This window comes from Thunnus albacares, chromosome 15 (assembly GCF_914725855.1).
Source record: "Thunnus albacares chromosome 15, fThuAlb1.1, whole genome shotgun sequence".
Classification (NCBI taxonomy): Eukaryota; Metazoa; Chordata; class Actinopteri; order Scombriformes; family Scombridae; genus Thunnus; species Thunnus albacares.
This window is the reverse complement of record NC_058120.1, coordinates 5,083,121-5,096,372: the sequence shown is the minus strand read 5'-3', so window position 1 is coordinate 5,096,372 and position 13,252 is coordinate 5,083,121. Positions and strand designations below refer to the sequence as shown.

Below are 13,252 nucleotides of genomic sequence, written 5' to 3'. Positions count from 1 at the left end.
TCAAAACACATTCTCAGATAAAACTCTTTATCATTCAAACAGTTTTTTTCCACATACCTTAAATTTTAAAGTTTACAATGAGCAAGATTTATTAAACAAAGGTAAGCAGCTCACCAACATCTTATCTCACCAATTTATGCAAGATCAATTCTGTTGTCACATAGTGACACTTGTAGTCAATTCCTCCACATACTGTACATGTACTCGTTACTTAAAAAAAACGCAGATAGGCCCTCTGAGTGGCATCCCTTCTACACTGAAAATAAAGTCAATACCTTCCATTCCCATCTATAAATACAGTTAACCATCTTGCTCACACTGTATCAGGACATTTTGGTTTTAGAGTTCACACCTGCTGTTGTGGGAAAGTTTGTAAGTGCATAAAGAATCAGAACCAGTGCGCTTGGTTATCTGCTGTTAGGACATTCTCTCACAATGCCGGCGCTGTGCCCGACCTCCGAGCTGATTTGGAGTCAAGTTTTTACATCTCTCAGCTGATGGGGACACTTGTCGTTGGGAGTGTAAAAGCTGGTGTCGAGGGCACCTTCACTCGAAGCGGGGAAATGGAAACAGCCGAAGTGATGTCTGATGGTCGTCACGGTGACGGGGTGTTTCGTCAATGAGCCTGTGAAACGACGGTCTGGCAGCGCGGGCACATGCAGTCTGCTGACTGAGAAGTGTAGCGGCGGCATCGTGGGCAGCGAGCAGCGGAAGTGGGCACCACTGCTATACTGTAGGCACTGTCCTCACGGATAACGCCACCTGACAGGACACACACACACACACAAAGGCACTTTTACAGGTCTGCAGCTATATTTAAATGACCAAGTAAATTAGAAAATGTGTCTATTTGACACAGTTCGGTTACTGATATTTAGTTACCGTAATGGTGTGTGTCCAATGTAAGAAAGGTTTCATACTACATACAACTACTGCTGCTATCAGCTACTATTCTCCTTATCTAGGCCGATCAACATCTGCATCATTATATCATGAGCTTGGTGCTGATGCTCCTCACCCTCCAGGTTGATGAGGAAGGAGCCGTGTTTCAGCAGGGCATCGGGGGGCAGGTCGCGGGGCAGCTGGCTGCTCAGGTTGACCCGCGCTGCCATCATCAGCTCAGCCAGCTGGGAGGAGGTAGAGGTGGGCTCCTCTTGGAGAGACTGAAAGAGAGATGGAGGATTTAAGGATTGTGGAAACTGGAAAACAAATCACTATAATTAAGCGTTTTCATTCATCAATCAAGTGTTTCAGCATATGAAGTATTCCATGTCCTACCTCCATGAGTTCAAACAGCAGACCGGGTTCGATAGCGACGGTGAGGTCGTACTTAGCTGCATTTTTGCCCGGAATGGACGACAGGAAGGAGTCCCTGATGGCGCACGCCCCCTCCACCGCCTCCTCCAACCCTGGTCGCCTCCACACAGAGCTGCTCTTGATCCAGCCGCTCCTGAACAACGTCTCCTCCTCTGCAATTAGAGAGCCAGCTTATCTACATGGACAGCACAGCCATGCCCGGTGCTGAGGATTAACTTCTGAAGTCTGACACAAACCAACAGACACGTACTGTCATGTCCTGGTGCGTGTACGTAGACCTCTTCAGCTAGATGTGGCAGGATGGGAGCTATGGATCTGGTCAGTCCGTCCAGAACTTCCTCCAAAACAGTCTGACATGATCTTCTGCCGAGTGAGTCCTCTGGATCGCAGTACAACCTGATAGAAAGAGGCAGAATTAAGAAACATAAGACAATAAGACGTGGGGCAAAAAGGGCTGGTAAATGCAACAGCTTCATCTGTGTCTACACTGGAGGCGTTCAGGCGCAGTGTTGAGCGTAGATTATATATACATGACTGTAGTGACGTGTGTAAAGCGGTGGAAAATAGACTTGAGGTGTGAATGAACGCTTCGGGTCACGGTTTCGCCTGTAAGATGCGGCTGAGACGTGAGCCGGTGCAGACAGCTGCATAGATTAAAATGAGAGCGTATCTCTTGTGGTTGACACATCTGACACGCTTGCTGTCTAGACACGGGGTTAAAGAGACTCCAAGTCAAGCAATAAGAAGCATACGAGTGCAGATAAACAAAGTGTGGGAACTGTGTTTTTTGTGTTGTGGCTGGCCCTTACCTGTCTTTGATGATGCTGAAGTAAAAACTGGAGAGGTCTCTGGAGATGAAGGCTTGGAGGATGCGGATGACCCTGCCAGCATCAAACTCACTGTAGGCGTCTGTCACCTGCAAATGCACACACATACACGTATTTCAGTGACTTCATTTCAGTCGACTGAAATAGCTTGGACTCAGATGAGGTAGTTATAAACACACCTTGATGCTGTACTCGCGGAGCAGGTGCAACATGTACTGGTCGATGTAGTGCATCTCTTTGGCGTCCACGGCCTGAACGCGGGGGTCGAAGCCGTGCACGTTGCCGAGCAGGAACTTCAGAGTGTTCCTCAACTGACAGAGAGAAAAAGAAGAAGGATGGAGAGGTGGTGAAGTAGTGTGAGAGCAGTGAGTACCATTTGTAAAAGAATAACCACTCAATTTAACTGAGTGCACTTCGCTGGTACCTTGTTAACGCTGTCTCTGGCTGAGTTTAGCACACTGGGCCCGATCTGAACCTCGGAGAATATGTTTGACTCAGCCACCCACCAGCGCAGCACGTCCGCCCCGTAGGCTGGCATGCTGGAGTCCTGGCAGACGAGAGACGCGAGGGAAGAAAGGAAAGAGGGACGGGTGGGTTGTGTGGGAGAGACAACAAGTTGTCGGTAATAAGACTTATTGTTTAGATGAATTAACTGAGTTTTAGAGTGGTTGGTGTCCAAAATGGCAATAACTGAAAACCATGAGATCTTTAGATTGAGCACCCTCAATAGAAATATCACATTATTATAACAACTAAAGGATCAGTTCACCATAATAAAAAACAACTACAAGTAAAATGTTTTGTTATTGTGATTTGGGTGAACTAACCCTTTAAATCATGAAACGGATGCATTTTAAAATGAAATGAAAATATTTTTCTTCAAAAAAAAACCCAAAACCAATTCAGATCATAGCAGACTTGGACGAGGAGCTTAAAGAACATTTCATCTTCTTTCCCTGATCTTACCTTCCCACCATTAATGACTGTATCAGGATCCACAACATTCCCCAGAGACTTGGACATCTTCTCTCCCTTCTCACTGATAGCAAAGCCATGGACCATCAGAGACCTACACACACACACACAAATTAAGATCATAGCCCAAAATAAGTTGTCCAGAGACGTTGATGATTATCACATTTATTGTTGCGCTTGAGAGAGCAGAGTCCTCCAGATACTTTCCTCCTGAAACATCCCTTAACAAAAGAAGCCAACGTTCACAAATGTTAAATATTATCTTAACACAAACAGCTGCGCAAGAACTTTGCCGGAATAATTATCTTATGTTGACAAAAATATCATTTAAATCAGGACCATGTGTTTAAATTAAACATCCAAAATTGCAACTTTCTGTGCATTCTGTGCCAGATTTCAGTATTTAGTTTTGATACACTGCGCTACAGACACATTTGGGCTGCTATGCAAAAGCTTTGAGTGTGTAATCACAGTGCAATCTTTTATGTTCCAATATCAGCGATAATTTAATTGAATTAATTTAATGTTGTTACTAAACAGAACAGCTTGTGGATGGGACACTGACTTGTAAGGTGCCTTGTTCCTGACGGCGACGCTGGTGAGCAGCGAGGACTGAAACCAGCCTCCTATCTGGTCCTTCCCCTCCAAATATGCATCTGCTCTGGAGTCTGACTCTGCAGGAGAAGAGGAAGAGGTCAGTTCAGTCATTTCTACACTTCAGCCACAAAAAAATACCATCAAGAAAACGGTTAGTGTATGTGAAGACTTTGTCCACAGAGGACAGAAATGTCTGGAAAAAGACAAGAGAGATCAGCCAGTGTTAGTTGGAAAATTACCCCAGTGCATCCTGTGTACAACAGCCAGTGTTGTACTCAGGATGGTTTGAGGCTTTACATAGACAGCCAGATGTTTGTAACATGGCATCATAGGCGCAAACTTTCAGCCTCGCCCATCTCCACCTTGAATCAATCCACAGAGAGACAGTACAGACAGCAAAGAAGTGCAGTGTTTGGGCCAGTCCTGGAAAAAGAAACAAATTGCCACAGTGTTCTCCCATGCCAGGTGCTCTGTCTAAATCCTGCATGCCATGGAAAGAGAGAAAAGGGAGAGGTTGAGATTCATGCTGTCACAAGGAGTTTCTCGTAATCTCCTACTTCCACGTTTGGTATTCATAAATACTCCTCATAGCACATTCAAATGCTTACTGAAAAGGACTGGAATGTTTATTTTTAGTCATCATCAGCCACTGGAGATGTGCTGTGATTTTCAGTAGCAGAGTGACAATGAGAGATGCTCATCTGGCATGTAACCGATGTCTTAACTAGTTTTCATATTGTGGAACATTTCCAAACTCAAATTCCACCGTGTCCATGAGCATTTGAAGGTACAGTGAGGAAGTAGACGCAGACTGAGACACAATGGTTGTGAAAGACTGAGAAATAAAGACAGAGAGGGACAAGGACACTTTGGAAGACGAAGGTTGCTGTGTTGGCCAGTAGGTGGGTGGTCAAATAACCTGTGACCAGGGGTTTGCGTAGCGAAGCCGGGAGCCAGCTGAGACGTGACTCAGGCTCCTCAGAGTCTCCGTCCATCTCCTCTGGAAATGACAACACAACCAAAAACGATGGAAAACACGTCCACTTTAGCAGGTCATTGGTCTCAAATACAGTCACATTCATTAAAACCAGTGAACTCTCCGAGACACTACTGCTGAGTAATCTGATTAATCATAACTTGTTTTATAACTCGACTAAGAGTCCACAGCCACGCTAGCACTGCTGTGAAAGTATAGCTTTGAGATAAATGCTAAAGTTATCAAGCTAGCATGCTGACAATGACAATGCTAACATGTTGATGTTTAACAGGTATGATGTAGGTGTAGTTTAACATGTTTTCATGCTAACATTTGCTAATTAGCACTAACCACAAAGTACAGCTGTGGATGATGGGAATTTCATTAGCTTTTTGCAGGTATTTGGTCATAAACCAAAGTTTTGGACAAATTAACATTCTGATCTGAGGATGGTGCTACATGAAAAGTAGAGTAGATCACCAAAGAGATTACAATATTGATCCTGAAGAAGACATGAATGTTTGAAAGTTTCATGGCAATCCATTCAATAGTTGTTGAGAAAATTCTCTCAAAACCGCAAATGTAAAACCTCATGGCGCAAGAGAGAAACTAAGCGGATGACCAAAGTTCTTAGCATTCATCCTCTGGGGATCATGATTGTACAAAATTTTGTGCTAATCCATCTTGTTGATGTTGAGTTATAGTATATTCACTGGTTAAGTGGAAACTTTGACCTGCTATTGGCACTAGATGACAAGTCAGAGGATCAACCAAAGTCAGTAGAATTCATCCTCTGGGGATCTGAATGTCTGCATAAAATTTCATGGAAATGTATCTACTACAGTTGAGATCTTTCAGTCTGACCAACAAACATTGCCATCCCTACAGCCATCATGGCTCAAACATTTGCACTTATGTCAAGAAAATACCACAAAACAGGTGAACACAGAGGAATTTTTTAACACTTACATGAAGGAAAGTGTTTATGATGCAACTATTAATTTACCATTATTTAATTAATACTGTGTTAAAACATCACTGGATCTCCTGCCAACTTAACAGGATAAAATGACTTGTTAGGAAGAATTTTACAGTTATGAGACAGGAGTGTGGAAGTGTATCTGTTATGAAAATGCCTTCACTGATTTTATTGTCTGCAGTTCTAGTAACATTGAGTTGAAAACACCTGTGACCCTGAGTGCTGAGACTGCATGACTTGCTAATCCATGTTTGTTGTCAGCAAACTACTGCTTTTGCTAATGATACACTCTGCAAAACAACTTAGTTGGAATGGTGGACTATGTAAGAGAGGTGTAAGTAGCTTTCTGTACAATAAAACTAATGAAAGGAGAATTAACTGGTGCTACTCTCACAGCAACCCTGATCCAGGATCTAACTGATGATGAGAAAAACATTAGTGTTAGGCCTCATCAGGCTTTATATCACAGCTGCTGATTCTACCAAAATTATCAAAATTCATCTGCACTTAGTATGATTTGCATAACAGGACAACTTGAAGAGATTTCAGGTGTACCTTCTAGTACAGCAGCCCACGATGCTCCACTGTCAAACCAGATGTCCAGTACGTCCTCTCCACGAATGTAGTCAGTGACCGGACCTGCTTTACTCTGATAGACACACAACATTGTAAAAAGCAGTCAATGTCAGTCAAATGACATTTGAACTAATTGATTAGCTATGACTGATAATTGATTGTTTAAAGGAAAAGTTCAACATTTACACCTAGAACTTTTCTGTTTTTTATCTGTCTGCTAGGTAGACGTACAGTAGCATAATGTGGGTTTATGGGGTGTTTGCTGACAATGGCTATACTTGCAACTTACTGACAGTGGAGACACAATCATATGGTAAATATATCATTAAACTAAAAAAATAGCTAAAAGGGGCCAAAAAGCTGTGAATTTGTTACTATGATCAAACCTTGTTACATTACGCAAAGTCATTTGATGGAAATAAATCTGCACAAATTTCAAAGTTCAACTCTGACATGCAAATCCGCACCGTTGACCTTAAGCATCTTGACAGTGTTGACCATTCAAGAGCCAAAATGGTGTGAGATATCACAGCTTATTTGCTGTGTGTCACGACCCACTTTAATTTAACACCTCTGTTAAAGTGTAAACTGCTCCACAAAATAAGAATGTTTGCAGACTATTATGAGACAGGAGTCAGAGTTGAATGAATTTATTGTCCTGTTAACACCCGAGCCAATGAGCTTGCTAACTTACAGCAAGAAAGCTGTTAGCTATCTTGTTAGCCAGGGAACTTTTTTTTCCTCTTCAATAACCTCTTGATTGCATGAAATGATGTACAATCTCAAGAACAAAATGCCAGGGGGGGAGTAAATGGCACAATACTGTAAAAATAGAAAGAAACTCAGGGAGTGACTAACTAGCATGTTACCAGCTGGCTAGAGTGTTAGCAGTTAGCTCGCTAGCTAAAGTAGTTCACCAGCCCTGCAAGTATTCACTAAGTCACCCAGTTTCTAGAGTCAGATATTTTGAGAAGACATGCAGATAAATTTTGCTCGTTACATTGCTTCTCTCTGTTTCATACTGTTTTAAATTGAATTGTTTTTCCACTGTTAGCCAAAGTCAGTCATTTAAACACACCACTTGTGCTCTGGTTAACTTGTGATGGACATGTGTCAATGCTGTTTTGTGGAATCTAAAAATTATCATCAGTATCGTCAACATGTATACATGAACAGTTGTACTCATGACAGGTTGAAAAAACCTCTGAAATAGTATTAATAATGATAATATTCATCAAATGAGAGGATAACACTGCCCACACTCCTTTATTTATATCATGGTCAGTATCAGCCCATGTATCAGTGAAATTGCTTCAAACTAACACCTCAGTCCTCACTTAATCTCACCTTCACAAACACATACTCACCTTCTTTAGCACCTCTGCTGGCAGCAAAGTCTCAATGGGAAGCTCCCACCAACAGTCACTGCCCTTTTCTTTGAAGAGTGTTGCTATGTGAGACACTGTGTGTCTGCAGAGGCCAGAGACAGGAAGAATGTTTAGTATATAAAACATATCTTTGTGTTTGTGGGTGACAGTTTCTCTGAAATATCTCTATAAATATGATAGTGTCATTGTGTATCCAAATAAGTGTACGAGCCAGTTTGTCTGCATGTATCAGCTTACTTGTTGATGAGTGCCTCTCCAGTCTCTCTGTGGTAGAAGACTGGGATAGGGACGCCCCAGCTTCGCTGTCTGGAGATGCACCAGTAGGTCCGTCTGTCCAGCATGGCCAGCAGGCTGCCCCGCGCTGACTCTGGCAAAACACGCACCTTCTGCAGCGCATCCTGGATGAACAGATAAACACATGTGTAATGCATCCCTTTCCTGAAACACAAACCACATCACTTCCCGGGAAAGTACAATGAGTCACTCTCTGTGCACCAGGGACAGGCTACATTTTTTTTCCCAGCAAAAAGAAGCTCAACAAAAACTAATCAGACTGTAACGTACAGGATGTGTCTCAGCTTTACCTTCGCCTTGTCTTTGAGTGAGGCTGTGTTGATGAACCACTGTTTACTGGGCCTGATGACAACAGGCTGCTTCGTCCTCCAGTCGTACGGGTAGCTATGGACACACTGCTCCTCTTTCACCAAAGCCCCACACTCCTTCAGCATGCAAATCACTAACACAGGCAGCCAGGTGATTACACAAACACACATATAAAAGAGGAAAAACAAAAGATGCAGACAAAGATGTGAAAAAAAATTATCTTCATCCATGGGCTAAGAGACTGTGTTTTTCCATCTTTCACATATTTATGCATTACCTTTTTCAGTTCCCTCCCTCATCACAGACAAATTCTGTAGCTCAGGGCCAGCCAGCTCAGTGAACTTGCCATCCTCGTCCACCATGCACTCCTTAGGTGAAAGGAGAGAGAAGGTGACCTCATCAATTAGTTTGGAGTACATTGTGAATGATTAAAAAAAAAACAAAAAAAAAAACACATTATCTTGAATAGTACAAACAAACATCAAAACAGAACGTACCACAGACAAATTAAACTGTGAAGCCACACTATAATCCTCCATGCCATGAGCTGGTGCTGTGTGGACCAATCCTGTTCCTTTCGCCATAGTCACATGATTGGCCGGCAATAGCGGCACTTCTTTGTCGGGTATAGTGGGATGTTTGCAGATCCCACCTTCAAGTTGCGAGCCTTGGAGAAAAAAGATGGGCGACATTAGTATGGTTATGATTATAAATGACAAGAGACAACATAAAGACTCCATGTATATATATATATATATGTGTGTGTGTGTGTGTGTGTGTGTGTGTGTGTGTGTGTGTGTTACCTGTAAATGTGCCTACACTCTCCAGCTCTGTGCCCAGCAGTGCTGCCATGCTGGCTGTGCGCTCAGTGGCCACTAAGAGCAGCTGAGAGTTGTCTGTCCTCTTCACCACTGAATACCTGCAAACAGAAAACAAGACACTTGCTGAAGCCTTCAAAGAGTAACACTACATACAGAACCACACCACTACTCACTGTGTCCTTAGTCACATCCTTTTTATATCTTATCATCAGTCTATTAAGAATAAGAACATTTTACAGTGTAAGCCTCAAACCAGATCTTTTTAAACAAGGTACCACAACTAGTATTTTAACTTCAATAAATGATTACAATATTAAACTAATGACTAAAGTTTAAGTAGCATAAGCAAAGTAGCCCAACATCAAGAGGACTGTAAGCTTCTTGCCAAGTGTAACTAATAACATTAATAATGGCTCCGTTCCAAAAGTGCCTCAATAAGCCATTCCAGTGGATGGATTGTACTTATTATTAATGTTATTGATTACATCTATGTTATTCCTACGAAGAATGGAAAATTGTTTATTGGCTGGGCTGATTTTAGCTGATCACAGATGTATTTGTACAGAATCAGAATAGAATCACAGTCTCCATCACATAGTGAACACTGACAAATCTTTTTTTTTTAAACTCTAACATACATAGTACATAACTCTTCTTTCATAACCAAATGTAAGAGATCCTTAACAAAAATGATTGTTTATGTGGTATTTAGGTGTTAAAAAACAACCATATGTGAAAATATATGTATATTGTTATTGGAATTTTTAACTCTCAAATATCGATATCAGAATCTGCCTCAAGAATCCAGTAGAAACTCCAGACTGTTAAGGAGTCTAACAAATTGACACATTTTGACATGTAGCAGGAAAAGCTCAGGTGTGAATAATCTAATTAACGATGGCTGCTTCAGTGGTCACTGTCACACGGCTCTGGCTTACTGCAACTCATAAATAGAACAGAGCCATTGTTAATGTCATTAGTAACACCTGTGGTCTCCATGCTATGACAAGTCAAAATGCTTTAAACAGCAAAAAAACAAGAAGAGTGTTGTTCTTCCGCTGCAATTAAATATAACACTTTCATTTTAGAAATTTGGAAAAGTCACTTCACTACTTCTCTACTCCTTCTGATCCCAAAACAAATGTACTGCAGCAACAACCAAAGGGCCAAGAAGCAATGTTGCAACATCCTCTTTATGAAAGAAAACCCAGGGTTGATGGGAAATGTGGTTTAGGTTTCAAGAAAACCAAAACATATCACTTGTGTCAGGAAATGCCTCATCAGAAATTATGTGGAGTATTATTTCATAGACTGATGAAGAACAGCTGATGATGACAAGTACATTCTAGAGTAATGAAAGCTGAGCCAAGGCTGAGCTTGACTGTCTGGGTCTGAGGTGTCCAAAAACAGCCAATGTATTGATGTCATTTTGAAGTGCTGGTTCTTACTGGGCGTTGGGCATGTAGCAGACAGCCTGGTTGGCAGGAATAGTCCAAGGCTGGGTGGTCCACACCAACACAGAGACACTGCTCACATCTGCTGATGTACACAAACAAGACACAAATATATGCACACGCAGTGTCAGAAGTGTTGGTTTTAAAAAGCTCTGATTTGCCTATATGTGTGTATTTGCATTACCTGCTTCTGAAGCTATCTTAGGTGGCAGTGTGACCAGAGGGAATGTGGCATAGATGGCTCTGCTCACATGCTCAGGGTTGTACTCCAACTCTGCCTCTGCTAGAGCCGTTCTAGAGAGGCACAGAGACAGGATTCAAGCATACATGAGGACCAAAACCAGTTGTTATATTTCAATTTAGACTAGTATATGCAATAAATATTGATGACTTCATGCAGCAATTTCTACATTAAGCATTTTAACTCAGTACCTCGATGATGGAGACCAGAACACTGGCTTATAGTCCTGGTAGATGAGCTCCTGAAGGACAACAAAGTAGAATAACTATATGAGACTGTCTGAGGAAAACAAATTATATCCAGTTGTACAGCTGCACCACTGAGAGGCAAAAGTTAGTTCAAGTAACTCTCTGTTGGTTTTATATTGTTATAGCTACTACTAATGTTACTATTTAGATTAATAGTTATTGAGCCAGGGCAGAAAATGTTAGCTGAATACTGCATCACTGCCCACCTTGCTGTGCATATCCTGGAAGACTTTCAGCTGAGCCGCCTCATAGGCTCCTTCATACGTGTAGTAGCACTGGTCCCAGTCAGCCATCACCCCCCAACGCTGGAAAGCAGCCTTCTGACGAGCTATGGCCCCCTCTGCAAACTCCCGCGCTGGATGGGATGAAAACAACACATTACAGCAGCTGCAAATCTAACAGAGCTCATATTCAACCAGCTCTCTCTCCCTCCTTACCTTTCTGTCTGATCTGCAGAGGACTGAGGCCGCTGGTTCCCAGCTCTCCCAGAGCCTTCAGCTCAATGGGCAGGCCGTGGCAGTCCCAGCCTGGGATGTAGTGGACCTGCCGCCCCCTCAGCATCTCAAAACGGTTACGGATATCTTTCAGGATCTGGATCGGACAAGATACAATGAAGTGAATGATGACTCTGACAGTGCCAGCAGAAAACACATTTTAGCTTCATCATCACCTAGCCTCATCGTTCAACAATGATAACAGCCATTATATAATGTCTGGTGGGAGCAGTCGAATAATAAGTCACTATGTTATAATATACTGCAACAGTAAGAAACATGACAAGAATATGATAGAATAAGTACCTTGTTGAGTGCATGTCCTACATGAGGGTCTCCATTGGCATACGGGGGTCCGTCATGGAGGCAGAACTCCTTCTTGGCTTTCCTCTCTCTCTGCCAGGAGTACAAATCTGCAAATCCACACTCCTACAAAACAGAGCCCACAGGTAGAGAGGGTTTATATTTTGATATGGCACAAAGCATCACGACTATGAAGCAATCTGTAACCATGCTTAAACAGGGTGTGTTGTACGAATGTAACTTAACAGTTTTCAGCCACAGTGACTTACACATTAGTTTCAGTCAGTCTCAATTTGAGGGTGTAAGGGCATAATAATTAATTCTCGACGCATGTGAGGCATGCCGAAGTGAAGACTGAACTCTAAACAAAAGTAGAATATCTTAGGTCATTGCTACAAAGCGTGTCCTGCGATCAGCAAGCAAGGAGAAGATTAACTTGACAGTTTTTTGATTGGAGTGTCGTCAGCCTCTTATCTCTCGTTATACCTGCTGGATCTGGAGCTCTCGGTCCAGCAGCTTTTGTCCGGTAAGCTTCATGGGGAAGGCAGTCCGGGGCAGGAGCACTGTGTCTCGGTACTGGCCCTGAGCAAAGCCTGCCTCCGCGGGCTGAGTGTTACCTTCCCCTGAGCTGACACTGTAATAGCGGCCGGAGCTGAAGGAGACAGCCCGGTGTAGGAGGCCGTCTCCCCGGTGTGACCTCCGTCCCCATCTCGCTAGCGTCTGGCTCACTGCCGAAACCCGGCACAGCAGCATGTAGAGGCGAGGGAGCTCTATGGCCGAGCGAAACCTCATAAACTGAAAACCGCGCAGGTGTTTGTGTTACTCTATTGTGACAGTGTGCAGTTATGGTGAGGGTATATTCCGCCCTTCTTGCAGCGTTATGTTTCTACCGGAAGAAATAGAGAGGACAACTACGGAAAGCCAATGGGTTCAGTCGCATTTTTAACAGCAATGTGATGAGCGACGTCGAAGTTAGTGACGAAACATAAATAATGATATTTAGCGGCTGATTCCCCCTTTTTTCACTTTTACTTTTAAAAAAGTGTTAGACATCGTAAAAAAATTCTTAACAGTTTAAACCACCTTCAGAATTGCGAAACCTTTATTTTGTTCATGAAAACAGAAAAAAGAGCGATTTCAGATATTTCTCCATTCAGACCACATTAGACCACGTCCAAACAAAAAAACACTATACTTCTGTCAAATCTGGACCAGCTTAACAAGGAGACTCCAGAGAGTTGTTAAAACTTTATTCTATTTACGATCACTGATATCCCTACATCCAGACCACATTAGACCAGATTTTTTTAGTTTTTACAAATAGAATGAAGGTTTCACAAATCTGAAACCGTGTTTTAATGAGTGTTAGAGTCTCCTGGTTAATCTAGTTCAGATTTGACAAGTCTAAGTATAGTGGTTTTTGGTCTGTGAAATCACTTTTTTTGTTGTTTTC

The 13,252-nt window shown here is 42.4% G+C and overlaps 1 protein-coding gene across 4 annotated transcripts; it reads right to left on the bottom strand.

The window, feature by feature from the left end:
• Positions 1 to 10: 10 nt before the first annotated feature.
• iars2 (isoleucyl-tRNA synthetase 2, mitochondrial) lies at positions 11 to 12,717 on the bottom strand. Of its 4 annotated transcripts, none has more exons than XM_044376085.1 (24): positions 12,286 to 12,717; positions 11,803 to 11,925; positions 11,440 to 11,593; positions 11,209 to 11,357; positions 10,946 to 10,995; positions 10,698 to 10,807; positions 10,508 to 10,598; positions 9,042 to 9,157; positions 8,736 to 8,905; positions 8,516 to 8,606; positions 8,220 to 8,371; positions 7,873 to 8,033; positions 7,615 to 7,717; positions 6,227 to 6,320; positions 4,636 to 4,716; positions 3,685 to 3,793; positions 3,111 to 3,213; positions 2,569 to 2,691; positions 2,324 to 2,455; positions 2,127 to 2,233; positions 1,568 to 1,713; positions 1,279 to 1,469; positions 1,019 to 1,163; positions 11 to 762 (listed from the first exon to the last, which is right to left on the bottom strand). In XM_044376085.1, the coding sequence occupies exons 1-24, from the start codon at positions 12,589 to 12,591 to the stop codon at positions 617 to 619; spliced, it is 3,153 nt and encodes a 1,050-aa protein (XP_044232020.1). In that variant the 5' UTR covers positions 12,592 to 12,717; the 3' UTR covers positions 11 to 616. The 4 variants fall into 4 exon arrangements, with proteins under 4 accessions (XP_044232020.1, XP_044232021.1, XP_044232022.1 ...); XM_044376086.1 differs by having other exon boundaries at positions 10,508 to 10,595; XM_044376087.1 differs by lacking the exon at positions 4,636 to 4,716.
• Positions 12,718 to 13,252: the final 535 nt, after the last annotated feature.